At 40.5% G+C, this 13,931-nt stretch overlaps 1 protein-coding gene across 2 annotated transcripts; it reads right to left on the bottom strand.

The window, feature by feature from the left end:
* tmprss12 (transmembrane serine protease 12) lies at positions 1-10,058 on the bottom strand. Of its 2 annotated transcripts, none has more exons than XM_031895644.1 (6): positions 9,731-10,058; positions 7,029-7,154; positions 5,807-6,002; positions 4,506-4,768; positions 2,209-2,351; positions 1-912 (listed from the first exon to the last, which is right to left on the bottom strand). In XM_031895644.1, the coding sequence occupies exons 2-6, from the start codon at positions 7,105-7,107 to the stop codon at positions 619-621; spliced, it is 975 nt and encodes a 324-aa protein (XP_031751504.1). In that variant the 5' UTR covers positions 7,108-7,154; positions 9,731-10,058; the 3' UTR covers positions 1-618.
* Positions 10,059-13,931: the final 3,873 nt, after the last annotated feature.

Raw genomic sequence — 13,931 nt, 5'->3', positions numbered from 1 at the left:
TTTACAGAATTATTGTCTTTTTTATTTTGACCAAAGTGAGGTGTAGGCAAGCAATTTGTTTGACATAAGAATTGTTTGGCACAATGACAAAATAGTGAACCTACCATGCACGTACACTAAATAACAGTTTTACTTCCATCTTTATACAGTCACAAAAAGGAATCACTGAAGTTTGCTGTCATTTTTTTCATATATACATTCCATGAATATACAATATAACCATTTATAAATCCAGAAGGAAACATTTAGTAAACCTTTGAAAAGATCAACAATAGTATTTACTCAGCTGTTAATAGGGGCAAAGTACATTTGAAATGACAGTTGATTTTAGGCTTAAGATGGCTTTGGCTTGGAGTCAATGGAAATCTGCCTGTATATGGTACTTTTGTATGTAAATAATTTTTAAATAATAAAATACAGTATATATTTTGTATTTAATATAATACAAACGGGTGAAGAAAATTGTGGCAATGGCTACTGCTAAAGGGACACTAAAGAGGAGATAAGGATTTGCAGTATTTGTGCTCTCGTGCTGAGACATGTAAATAAAGCATCTATAAGGCAAAGTTAACGATTAAACAGTATTTGAGTTATACACACAGTAATGAAGATAAGCCCTTATTGGCTAGTAAGGCATGAAGTAATGCACATTAACCATATCAGTGTAACAGGCAGGTACAGAATGCTTGTGCTTCTATCCGCAGCTTTGTTTTGGCGTTCAGGGCTCCATTCTGTGTTGCTTGTCTTCTCATACGCCATATGGGCCTTTATCCAGCTCACATAGCTCTCCACTTTGGTGTATACTCCAGGGAAATTTGGTTTCCCGCAGCCATATCCAAAGCTGGTTATGCCCATTTGGTAAAATCTCATCCTTTCTGTGTTATAACAAACAAAGGGTCCTCCGCTATCCCCCTAGGGCAGCATGTACAATACATGAGAACATTACACTGGCAATGAACAAAGACAGTTAAAATCAGGATATTTAGGACAAGGGCTTTTCTCAGCCCTTCGTTTTTGGGCAGAAGCGGATCTGCTTGCCTACACTTCTCCGTGTGCCTGCATTAAAAACTACGGCAACCGCCCAAGTATGTTCACACGAAGCGGAGGTCGGCCTGGAAAACATCTGCTTTTGTGCTATTCAGTCCAACATCCACTCCTCTCTGTGTGCCTGCACGGTTGTTGTAGTGTTTAATACAACAACTCTGTTGTAAGTTCCCCCTTTAAAGAATGCTCCATCTGCATGTAATAAAATGGTTAATGTTTGCCCTGTTCCAGTCACAAATCCAAGCATTCTTTTTCAAAAAAAAAATCTCAGTGCCCAAATGAAAACATTTAATTGCGATTCATTTCTCTGGTATTTTCAATCTGAAATGGAGAAATGAAACTTCTGATCATTTTGAGTTTGCTATAATCATAAATATTGAATTTGTGATTTCTGGATTGTGAAAATGTAATTCTGAAAATATCAATACGTAGGGCAGTATTTAAAGGGATGGTTTACCTTTAAATTAACATTTAATATGATGTAGACAGAGATATTCTGAGACAATTTGCAATTGTTTATTATTTTTTTGTGGTTTTTCAATTATTTAGTTTCTTGTTCAACCACCCTCCAGTTTGGTATTTCAGCAGCTATCTGGTTGCTAGGGTTTTATTTACCCTAGCAACAAGGCAATAATGTATATGAAAGGCAGGAATGTGAATAGGTGAAGGACTGAATAGAAAAACAAGTAATAAGTAACAAAAATAAAATTGTAGCCCCACAGAGCAATAGTTTCCAATCTGCTGTGGCCAGTGACCCCTATTTGAAAGGTAGGGAAAGGTAGAAATGGAAGGAAATGAAAACCAAATGCAAAGTTGCTATGAATAGGACATTCTATAACTTATTAAAAGTTAAAGGTGAACACCCCTCTGTAGCTAAATCTTGCTGAGAACCAGAGGGATTGGGGCATTAGGCACAGGAGAGCAAGACTGTCTGCACATGTGCTGATCACCAAATGAATGGGGGGGGGGTTAAGGTGCTGTGAGCCCTGAGCTAACTACAGCCCAGTTGATGGTCAAATCAATCATAAGTCAAGTGGAAAGTTGATTTGTTTAATAAAGACGAATCTCTGACTGTAGGCTTTGGTAATTAAGCCCCTTAATGGGAATGCACTAAAGCTGATGGAACAAATGGAGGCACCTGACAAAAAATGTGGCTTTGTTCACCTGGCATGAATCCACAGCTCCACTGTTATCTCCAGCACAAATCATACTCTGAGTAATGAATCCATTATATGATGAGGATGAGTTACACTCAGAATAAGGAATGGTTTGTACGAGTGCTTCTTGTAAAATCACTGATATTGAGCCTATAAAGTAGAAATGAAAAATATTTCATCCCAAATAAAAAAAACACAGCTTAAAGGAGAAGGAAAGGCAAAATCTATTACGCACAATATTAAAAAGTACTACTATTGCTGTGTAAAACGCTATATTCCTGGCTTGCCTAATGAAAGAATTACAGAGATACACTTACTAGAACTTACATGCTTGTTTCAGTGAACGGTGCCGCCATCTTGTCCAGCGTGTCTCTATGGGCTGAAAAGCACAAGCCAGCTCCCCGCTCCTGTCACAAAGATCCTGCAGCTCCACAAACCCCCCCAAGCTCCACAAACCCCCGCTCCTGCCACAAACAATCGCCGCTCGCAGCACCTGGCCGCCCCCCTTCCCCCTCCTGCTTGTCACAGAGCTCAGCGACGCTGCGTCACCATGGCAACCCGGACGCTTCTGCCCTCTGCGCATGCGCCGCCTGCAGTAACAAGTCGCTAAGTCTTAGGGGAGCGATGCATTATGGGAATCTTCTCTACCCAGCTCAGCATTTTTTTTCTCTGTTTGGCTTCTGATCTTCTGAATGGGTGAAGTATGGGGAAACTTAAGGGCACTATTGAGAGAACTGAAGGTAAGCCTGCAGCTCGGGATTAACTCTTCATTACACTTTCCTTCTCCTTTAATATAAAAAGGTACTCTCTGGGGCAGTAACAATAGTGATAGCAGGGCCTGTGGCAACTTGGGGGCCTCAGGAGTATAGAGAGCTTTATATAGTGTTCTGATTGGTGCATTTGCAGTGTATAATGTATGAAACAGGCCCTCTTCCCCAAGGTTTTGTGCCCTGCAAAGATTGTGTTGAAGGGTTTAGTATACAGTATCTAGTAGAATTAAGTCTAAAACAACTGGACTTTTCTGAATTTTTCTTGAAAACCTTTCACCACTCATCCGAGTGGCTTCTTCAGTTCAAATGACTGGTAGGGAATTCCCCAGTATTTAAACTCTTGATGGTAGTAGAGTCACAGACATCCAATCACAATGGTTCCATTGAACTTATTCAGTTAGGTGTTAGCTGAAACTGACAGGTGTAAGAAGGTATGATCCAATCACAATGGTACCATGATTCTCATTGATGAAGGTGTTCCATTTCAGTTCACACTTCCAGTCATGTACTTTGAAGGATTAACACACCACTCAGATGAGTGGTGAAACGTTTTCAAGAAAAACTCAGAAAAGTCCAGTTGTTTTAGACTTAATTCTACTAGATACTGTATATCATGACCTGGATGAATGAGAATCTTCATAGACATAAGGGTTTAGTATGTAATTATACACCTAAATAAACTCATCAGTAATAAACTCTGTCAGACCAGGCCTGGACTAGCAATCTGTGGATTCTGGCAAATGCCAGAGGGGTAGGGTTACCACCCTGTCGGTATTTGATGACCCAGCTGGTAAATCACCAGCTAGGGCCAGGGCTGGAATTACAAATTTACTGGCAATTAAATTGCCAATTGACAAATCCCTCCTAGGGTCAGACAAGGGTGTGTGAAGGTCCACTGGGGCTGCTACCCCAGGGGCCCCCACACTCCCTCTGGGGTCCCCACCAGCTCACTCACTGCCAGTTCCTGTCCCCCTGTGCACACCTTATACAGGAGGAGCGCAGCAGAGTAGTGACGGAGAAGGGCAGGTGGGGATCGGGCCTGGGTTGGCAAGGCACTCTGGGTTTTTCCTGGTGTCCTGCCGGCACAGTCTGACCCTGATCCCTTTCTTTGCTGACACTCTCTGCAGACGAATTACCCCTTATAAGGCCAGACATCTATAATCCGCCCATTTCCCTGCCCCATGTGATGCCCCTGACTCGAAGGCTGGTATGATAGTAACAATAAGGTGGCAACCCTACAGAGGGGTTGCTGTAAGATGCCATTGACAGTCACTGGCATTGGGCTGGAGGGGGGCTGTTTGGGCCTCTGTGTGCTTAAAATGCCAGGGCCTATTTTGAGTCCCAGTCCAGACCTGTTTAAGGTTACTAAGGGTACTAGGTTACTATCTAAATGTATCCTGAAATGCATTAGATCAAAGCATCACTAGAACATATACATCACTAATACATTACATACATAATAAAATATATTTCATATAGATTAGAAATGCATATGTACATTTATACAGCACCATCAGTTGTACAAACACCTTACCTTTTTCTTTTGTGACTCCCCATCCAGTTATGAAGCAGGCAGTCAATGAGTCTGGTACTGTTACACTTCCCAAGCAAACTGGATGAATATAGTCGCTGTACGTGACAAAGTCATGCAGGAGCAGCAGAGCAATGTCATTTGTTATAGCAATATGATCATAGCTTGCATGGATTATTATCTGTTTGATTTTAGCTTTCACAACTGGACTGCCTTCCATGAATATATTATGAAGACCCAGAACAGCTCTCCAATACTCAGGATTCCTGTGAAAGAAGATAGATTTAATGCCCAAGTGTTGGTCAATGACTTGCAGTTGCTGTATTAATACAGAGCTACAATGCCAGGAATGCTTTTGATTGCTTGACTATTCTAAATTGGGGCAGTCACTGACCACTGAGGCATGAACTTCCCCCAACTGAACTTACTAAGTAATAACTTTTGAATCATATTTTCTGTAATATACAGTATATATGATCCTATAGTGCTTACCTGTCTTTTGGGCTCTTTCCAAAGCAGATAGTAGATAAGTTATTTAGAATAGTCTAGGCACTAATGTGTAATAAAACCTATTTTTCTTGTAAAATATAGTGTGTATAATAATAAGGCACAAAGAAATATGTGTCTTTGTAAAGGCAAGGCCAACCAGGTACCCCCTGTGCTTGATGGAAAGGTTGATGGAAAGCCTATCAGGGGCCACAGAGGGTATGGCCACCTTGCTATTGTTTTGTAACATATTACTGAGCTGTGGATGGCCAGTTTAAGTCATACTAATGCTTACACAATCCATTTGTTCCATTCCACTTGAACTGTGTAACATTCAGCTCTCCACCCCCAACATAATTCTCTCTGCCCCTGATGGATCTCTGAGAAAAAAAAACCCAGCGGGCCCTGTTGCTTGTGGGCTCTGCTGCCCCTGCCAAGCCAGGTCAGCTCCCCCTGCCAGTAACTGTAAGTGCCGACGACTCCACCCCCCCCCATCACAGCTGCAAGGAGGTAGAGCATTATGTGATGCTGGGGGGGTTTGACATTAAGTAGGAGCACAAGATTGGGGTGGGGCCCCCCAGGCAGCAGCTCCGGTGGGCACCGGACACCCCAGTCCGACCCTGAGCTCTTCAGAAAATAAATTCAAAGCACAAGCCATTTTACTGATATCATTGCAAAGGTCACTGATTGGTTAATCTATAACTTCCAATCAGTTGTATGCCTTTTTACAGGAGACCATTAAATGCTAAGTGCTGTATGGTGGGTTATAAGGGCTGGTGCATAATCTATACAGGATAACAAATTAAAATAATACATACCGGTTTGCACGGAAGCAATGGGCTGCACTCAGCACCCAGTTATTTTGAATAAGTGATCCGCCACATCTATGGCTATAGCCAGAAAGTGTCCTGAAATACTGAAGGCTAACCTGCCATGGCCAGGCTCCTGGAAGCGCATTACGGCCGCCCACAATTCGAGATCCAGGTGTATGGACTAACGGTGGTTCTCCACAGACTTTAAAAAAAATGTTTTTTTTTCAAATGTAAGTATAGTAATGTAATGTGTTTTCTTTGTTATATTAAAGTGATAGTAACATTTTTCTAGATTATTTAGTAATTATAGCAGTATCCAACATGGTAGCACCTTCCTCGTTCCACAGTCCAGTATTACCTTAACATAAAAGTGGACCACCCCTTTAACAGAACAATAACAACAAATTAAATTGTTTTAAAGGAATTAAAATATAATGTACAGTTTCCCTGCTCTGGTAAAAGCTGCTGTGTAGCCATGGCGGCAGCTATTTAAGCTGAATGAAGGCTAATGGCAAATGTTACATAGCAGATAGCAGATAGAATCCCACCATACAAGGGTTGGATTGGGCTGGTGGAACACTGGGATAACTTGAGGGCAACTCCTTTTGAGCCCGCTGGGCCAGATTTGACACTCACGTGCCACTCCCAGCTGCCCTCCCTCCTCCGATCGCATAAGGTACACATGCTTGGGGGGAGGGGGCTGGCAGTAGATGAGTGGGTGGGCAGATGCATTGGCGGTGTGGGGGCCCCTGAGGTAGCAGCCCCAGTGGGCCTCGCACACCCCAGTCTGACCCTGAACTATACATAGCTTATCTGTTATTTGCTACATAACCTGTGTCTAGTATAAATAAATCTAAAGCAACTGGACTTGTTTGGTCCAGTTGCTTTAGATTTATTTATACTAGATATACCATGACCTGGATGAATGAAAATCTTCATAGACATATATAACCTGTGATTTTTTCAGTTTTAAATAGCTTCCCCCCGGATACAAAGCAGCTTGTTCATATAAATGACAGTATTGTTTCTGAAGCAAACACCACATTTTTTTACCAGTGCAGGGCAGCAGTACATTATATTTAATTACTTTCAAACTTTCATTCAACAGTGTTACTGTTCCTTTACGTTCTATATTTATTTGGTATATTATTGCAACTAATACAGGTGCTTTGTTTGCTAAAATCTTACTCAGATATGTAAAGTAACACCTCTTATTTCTCAGACCTACCTTCTGAATCAATAGCTTGAATGATCCCAAGCCAGCACAGACTCAGTGTGAGGTGCAGCATAGGACCCATCTTTGCCATAGGTGTCTGGCACCTTCTGCAGCAGCCTCAGATTTCCAAACAGCAGCCTAGAGAAAAAGTGAGAAGCAGAAGATTAGGTTCTGAAATATAGCAATTTTATTTCTTATTATTGTTCCATTAAATTTACCATTGTCAAAAACTGCACCAATAATTTGGTTGGTAGGAAAGTTGCCAGTGATAGTTGCATAAAAAGCAGTGCAGCGTACAGTACAGATTTACATTAATGTTTGGCTATAATTTGTTATACAGTTTTGTTATATAATGTCATGTTCTGTGAGTGATAGCATTAGAAGTCGGGAAGAGGCTCTTTTTGGTTATAAGATACTGCTGTGAATGACACTGACTTAGGGGTTTTACAGACAAGAGTTTCTTCATGTGTTCCCCCTGTGGTGGCTTGTATATGTGTGCATGAAGCATGAGTTAATGCAGCCCATTATTCCCAATAGTGACTGTATTGCTTGCTGCTGAGCTAGTTTTTTGTTTTCTGTATATCAGTGATAACAACAAAGTAAAAGAAGCACTTTACATCTTTCTCAACGTCACCTCTATCAAAGGGGCAATGGTGCCTTTTTTAACTCCTTACAGTGTCAATTCTGGCTACAGAATATTCACTAATCATTACTTTTTAAAGGAAAACTATGCTCCCAGAATGAATGCTTAACTAACAGTTTATATCATATTAAGTGGCCTATTAAAGTATATTACCAAACTGGAATATATATTACATCCCTTCCCTTGAGCCACCATTTAGTGATGGGCTGTGTGCTCCCTCAGAGATCAGCTGACAGGAAGTAATGCAGCTCTAACTGTAACAGGAAGATGCGTGGGAGGGAAAGACAAAATCTTGCCTGTTGTGCCCTAAATTGACCTTAGGACTTTAAAATTGCATTTTTTTTATTTTGGATTACCCAATGTCACATATTACTAAAAAAATATATTTTTATGAAAATGGTTTATTTAGATAAAGTAGGGTTTTTTTATAGAGACCTACATTGTTTGGGGTATAGTTTCCCTGTACAGGTATAGGACCCATTATCCAGAATGCTCGGGACCAAGGGTATTCCAGATAAGGGGTCTTTCTGTAATTTGGAACTCCATACCTCAACTCTACTAAAAAATCAATAAAACTTTAATTAAACCCAATAGGATTGTTTTGCATACAATAAGGATTATAATTATATCTTAGTTGGGATCAATTACAAGGTTCTGTTTTATTGTAAAGGTGGCCATACACGAGCAGATCCGCTTGCTTGGCGATGTCGCCAAGCGAGCGGATCTTCCCCCGATATCCCCACCTACGGGTGGGCGATATCGGGGAGCATTTAGGTAAAAAAAATAATAATCCGATCGTTTGGCCCTGGGGCCAAACGATCGGATTATGTGGGCGGCAATGGGGCAGTCGGATCGGGGACCGCATCCGACCAGATTTTCTAACCTGGCCGATCTGGCCAATTTCAGGCCAGATATCGGTCGGCCAGGCCGCTCTGCTCTCCCCATACACGGGCCGATTAGCTGCCGAATCGGTCCAAGGGACCGATATCGGCAGCTATAGTCGGCCCGTGTATGGCCACCTTTACAGAGAAAAGGGAAATCAGTTTTAAAATTTTGAATCATTTGATTAAAATGGAGTCTATGGGAGGCGGACTTTCCATAATTCAGAGCTTTCTGGATAACAGTTTTCCGGATAACGGATCCCATACCTGTAATAGAATTCTAGCGCAATGCTCAAAGTCTACACACTCACAAGTCTAGTTTTAACATCAAAAATTTTTAATTACAACTATTATTTCTCCCTCTGATTGAAACAATGTAGCAGAAGCCAGCTCTCCTTCAGTTACAACTACCATTGTAGGACTATTTTTTGGTCAGTACCCAGCAGTGATTCGTGGTTCGGCTCAAAATCAGGTTCAGGCTGACGAGTTGTGGCCAGAGGTGGTTTGGGGCTGAATTCAATGACTCCCCGCTATTTCCATGACCTCTCTGCACCTTGCTACAAGTGATGGGCTGCACTTGTTTATATATTGGTGCTCGCACTAATCCCCAGTGATGTCAGAGATGGTGTGGGTTGGGCACTTGTATATGAATTGGTGCAGCGGGTCTGATGCAGGTTAGGTTACTGCAGGTTAGGGTTGATTGTACATCTCTAGTACCCAGCATTTTGCCTGTCTTGTTTCCTGTTTATCCCAATGATAAGTATGCTACAAATAATACTAAAGATACCGGTTCCAAAGGTAAAAAGTTGGTTTATTCACAAATGGATGAAAACACTGGTGCATCAGACCAGGAAAAGGCTGCATTTCGGGTTTAGGGCCCTTAGTAGTAGGCTATAAATTAAGCTATAATTGTGCCCAAAACCAACAATGGGATATTGGATCCCATTGTTGTTAAAGAGAAATCCCATAAATGAAACCACTTGAGTGCCGCAGGCCAGCATGCCACAACTCACCAACCACTTTGACCTTGAAAAAGAAAGAGGCACAAATGGCCTTCAGTGCGTAGCTGGCATCAGTAAAATAACTGCACATACAGTAATATGTGACACACATATTTACAGTTCTAACTACCTCACATACACAATAAGTTGTTTATCTTTGTATGATACTGTGTTTTTTTTGTTTCTTACCTAGGGCTTATTAAATCTTATTTTCAGAGGAGGTGGGTTCCCTTGTGAATATCAAGTATATTTATGTATGCACCCTCAGTAGTGGGACCCCAGACTATACCAACATGTCTCTAGTGCTGGGTAGATACTTTTAACAGTATTATATTGATAATAGCTACAAACCCTCCCAGACCAGAGAAAATGGTTTCCTGGAAGGTCCCAGGATCAATGTTTTGGGGTCTTACTGATGAATTTTGTGGATAGCTTCCCAATTTTTCCAAAGACACCTTTGGCAAAGAGTTTTAGTTTTACTAGTATGGGCTTCCCCTGCAGCAAAATCTAAATTGGCACAGTCCATACAACAGAAATAACGCTTTAAATATCACTCCATAGAAACCAACCTGCACATTGCAGGGCTATTTCAAAGGATAAAGGAAACAGAACATTGCTGTGTGAGGGCATGGGTCCTAGTGTAATTGTAAAGTAATACTGTCATGGTAAAACAAGTTATTTTCAAAATGCATCAGTTAATAGAGCTTCTCCAGCAGAATCCTGCATTTAAATCTGTTTTTTCAAAAACTCAGATTTTTCTTAAATTTAATTTTGAAATTTCACATGGGGCTAGCCATAATCTTCATTTCCCAGGGTGCCACGGCCATGCGACTTGTGCTCTGATAAACTTCAGTCACACTTTACTGCTGAGCTGCAAGTTGGAGTGATATCCCCCCCCCCTCCTTGCAGCAGCTGATCAGCAGAACAATGGGAAGGGAGCAAGATAGCAGCTCCCAGTAGATATCAGAATAGCACTCAATAGTAAGGAATCCAAGTCCTGCTTGGGACTCCTCCAGTTACATGGGAGTAGGAGAAACAAAAGATTAACTGAAAGCAGGTCTAATGTGTAGCACTGGCTCCTTCTGAAAGCTCAGACTCAGGCACAATGGCACTGAGATGGCACCTACACGCCAATATTACAAGAATAACATTTTAAATGGTAGAGTGAATTATTTGCTGTGTGAACAGTATAATTTATAAAAAGAAACTACACCATAAAAATCATGACAGTACCCTTTTAACCACTTGCACCAAAAATAATTTTTGTCTCATTTCCATCTATTTGTTGTGATGCACCAAACCTACTATTTTTGGATTCAACCAAATGTAAAATCCTCCACAAAAGCATAATATGCACAATATATTAACTGAGCAAAAGCACAATACTGCGCATGGACCGACCTGGTGGGTGCAGGGGATGCATAGCTCATTGGATGCAACATGACAGCATGGCACTTTTCAAGAAAGCACCCCAGGCCAGTGCAATTTAATTAATTTAAATGGCATTCACTTTCCTGAGAGTGCGTGCAGGCCTGATCTAATATGTTATGGATCAATTGTAGTGGAAATAAATGATTGCTATGGATGGAGTAAATCAGTACCTATGCATTGTATGGATAACTTTTTGGACTTCTTACATAGTACAGGTATGGGATCCCTTATCCGGAAACCTGATATCCAGAAAGCTCAGAATTACGGAAAGCCTGTCTCCCATAGACTCCATTTTAATCAAATAATTCAGATTTTTAAAATTGATTTTCTCTGTAAAAATAAAGCAGTAATTTGTATTTGATCCAAACTAAAATATAATGAATTTTGTGGCTTTGTGCTCCCTCAGAGATCACCTGACATGTGATGCAGCTCTAAAAGCAACACGAAGAAGTGCTGGAGTAAGACAGCCATTTAATGGCTTATGTTATATATGTATTTGTGCACTTGGTTTGTTTGTTTTATGCAATATGTATATATATTTATATATCATTTTCTTTATTTTTGTTTCAAAGTTATAGTTATAGAGTATAGTTTCCTTTAAGGCTACTGAGAAGATATGAGGTTCTATATCAGAGCCTGTGAGGGAAACAAGGGAAATGGTGGAAAGTGGATTTTATATTCTGGTCTGTGAGAAAGCAGATGAGACCAGATTCTTCTTATTTTGATTTAATACTGGTATATAACATACTTGTAGCAGATAATGCTATCATAGTTCTTTGATTTATTGTGTATGTGGAATAAATGTTTCCAGGCTGATTAACCTTTAAACTTTTCTCTGCACTCAAAAAAATTTGGGCTGATACTGGTATTTATGGTTTTCCAGTCTCATGAATGGTTTGCTGATCTTCTGTCTAAAATGGGAAACAAAAACTATTTTGCTCTATGCCTCCCTACAGTTTGTTACCGAGTTCAGTCCTTCCCCGCTATGTTGGGGATTGATAGTGGACAAATGTAACCAGTGCCAGCCTATCAGGATTTAGCCCAGCCTTCCATCAGAATAGGGGGCTGTAGGGGTATACAGAAACCTCAGATTAGGGAAGGGTAGTTTATTATTGGTCTTAGAGACACTATCACTTACTTATTCCTTTAAAATGAGTGCCAGCAACACAAAAAGGATAATTTAAGTTGTGTTCATGCAGAGAACTTCTGTCCCTGGTCTGGTTGCTCTCTGTTAGTGAATGGTGTGCAAATAGGTTACGGATAGAAGGCGGGGGAAGTCTACATGCCCCCCCATCATGAACACAGCCCTCTGTATGTGATAGAAGTTCTTCCTCTGAAACAGAGCGAAGAGATCTGCAGTAATTCATTTATCCATATAACCTGTTTTTTTGCACTCTGCTCACTCTGTTGACTGTGGCAAATTAGGGTTTTTTTTCAGGTTCTATTTAACTAAATGGGATTGTGCTTTGCTTAGCAGTGCATGGCTATACTGTTTGGCAGGGAAAGGTTAAAGGGCCTAGCACCTTATAATGTGAGACACATGTTGTTACTAGTAATTAGCTGTCAAAAGGAAAGCCTTTTAGGTTTTACTGAACTACAGGAACACATCAGATAAAGCCTGTACTAACTATACGGACATGACTATGACTTTAGTTGAGGAAAGTAAATATAACAAATTCCTGTGCTAGTGAAAGTGAGGTAGGGGACATTTCCAGCAATGCATTACAATTCTGTTCTGGAGGGAAATAAAAATGTATCCCACCTGTTATGAACACTGCTGCTATATATGCAACCTGCTTTCTTCCATCTCTCTGTGAACAGAAAGAATGCTGGGAGTTGTAAGAGGCAACATTTTTAGATAAAATATGCTCTGATTGGTAAGTCTCATTTTTGTAATAATAGTGAAATGTTCTAGGGGTAACAGGTATAAAAACTTGCCGCTTCCACCCCCAGTAAATACCAACATTAAATAAAGATGATGATAATACTGTTATTAAGTGGTGCACGACCAATACGGTTCTGAATACATTCAAAGCCAGAGGGTATCCTGATAGACTTATGCAAAGTGAAAAGTGAAGTGTAGTATATTTCCCATGACACCTTATTTAGGTCCCGCACAAAATAAATCCTCCACTGGTAGAATTCTGTTTGTCATAACATATCATTGTCATTTTATGGAAGTGTGCAGCGTGGTTAGGAAATACTAGCCTATTTTATTGAATGACTCTTCTACCTCTAAGGTTTTAATCAATCTCTGCTATTGCTTATTGTAGAGGCAAAAACCTTGATAATTATTTGGTACATAGGGGTTTTTTCATACACCCAAACCTACACAAACACAAAGATTTATTGGTAAAGCTGCCATAGGTACCTATCCTTGTTTATCTTGTCAGAACAGCATTAAGGGGGGCACTATTTCACATCCAAATATCAGGTTATTTTAAATGAATGTCCACAAAGGTAATTTATCTTTTGAATGTCCATGTGGTCTTGTTTATGTTATAAAAACTAACAGAATGGTTCCCAAAGGCTGAATAAACATAGGAGTGCAATACGCAATGTAAAAACAAAGCAAACATCTGTTAGCCGACACTGGGCTGACTGTTACAACTCTATTTCGCAATTACGTTAGATGATGTTGGAGGAGGTCTCCACTAGGGTAGAAAATTTAGAGCAAGACTTTTACAGAGGCATACACGGTGGGGCGATTTGTCAAAATCACTGAAGTTGCCTTGAGAGGAAACTTCGCGATTTCGACGCCGCATATGTCATTCTAGCCGGTGAGATGGCATATCAGAGATAGGTTGCCCGCGTCAATGGAGATTTGTTGTGCGGCGACTAATCTCCACATCTGCTGCGGCCCTAATACTCCTTATAGGCTTGACTGAAGCAATTAATTGTACCTGTTTTATGTAAACTAATGGCTCTTTCTTTATTTTACAGTGAAGGAAAAGGTAAA

Source organism: Xenopus tropicalis, chromosome 2 (genome assembly GCF_000004195.4).
Source record: "Xenopus tropicalis strain Nigerian chromosome 2, UCB_Xtro_10.0, whole genome shotgun sequence".
NCBI lineage: Eukaryota > Metazoa > Chordata > Amphibia > Anura > Pipidae > Xenopus > Xenopus tropicalis.
This window is presented reverse-complemented; position numbering and strand designations above follow the sequence as displayed.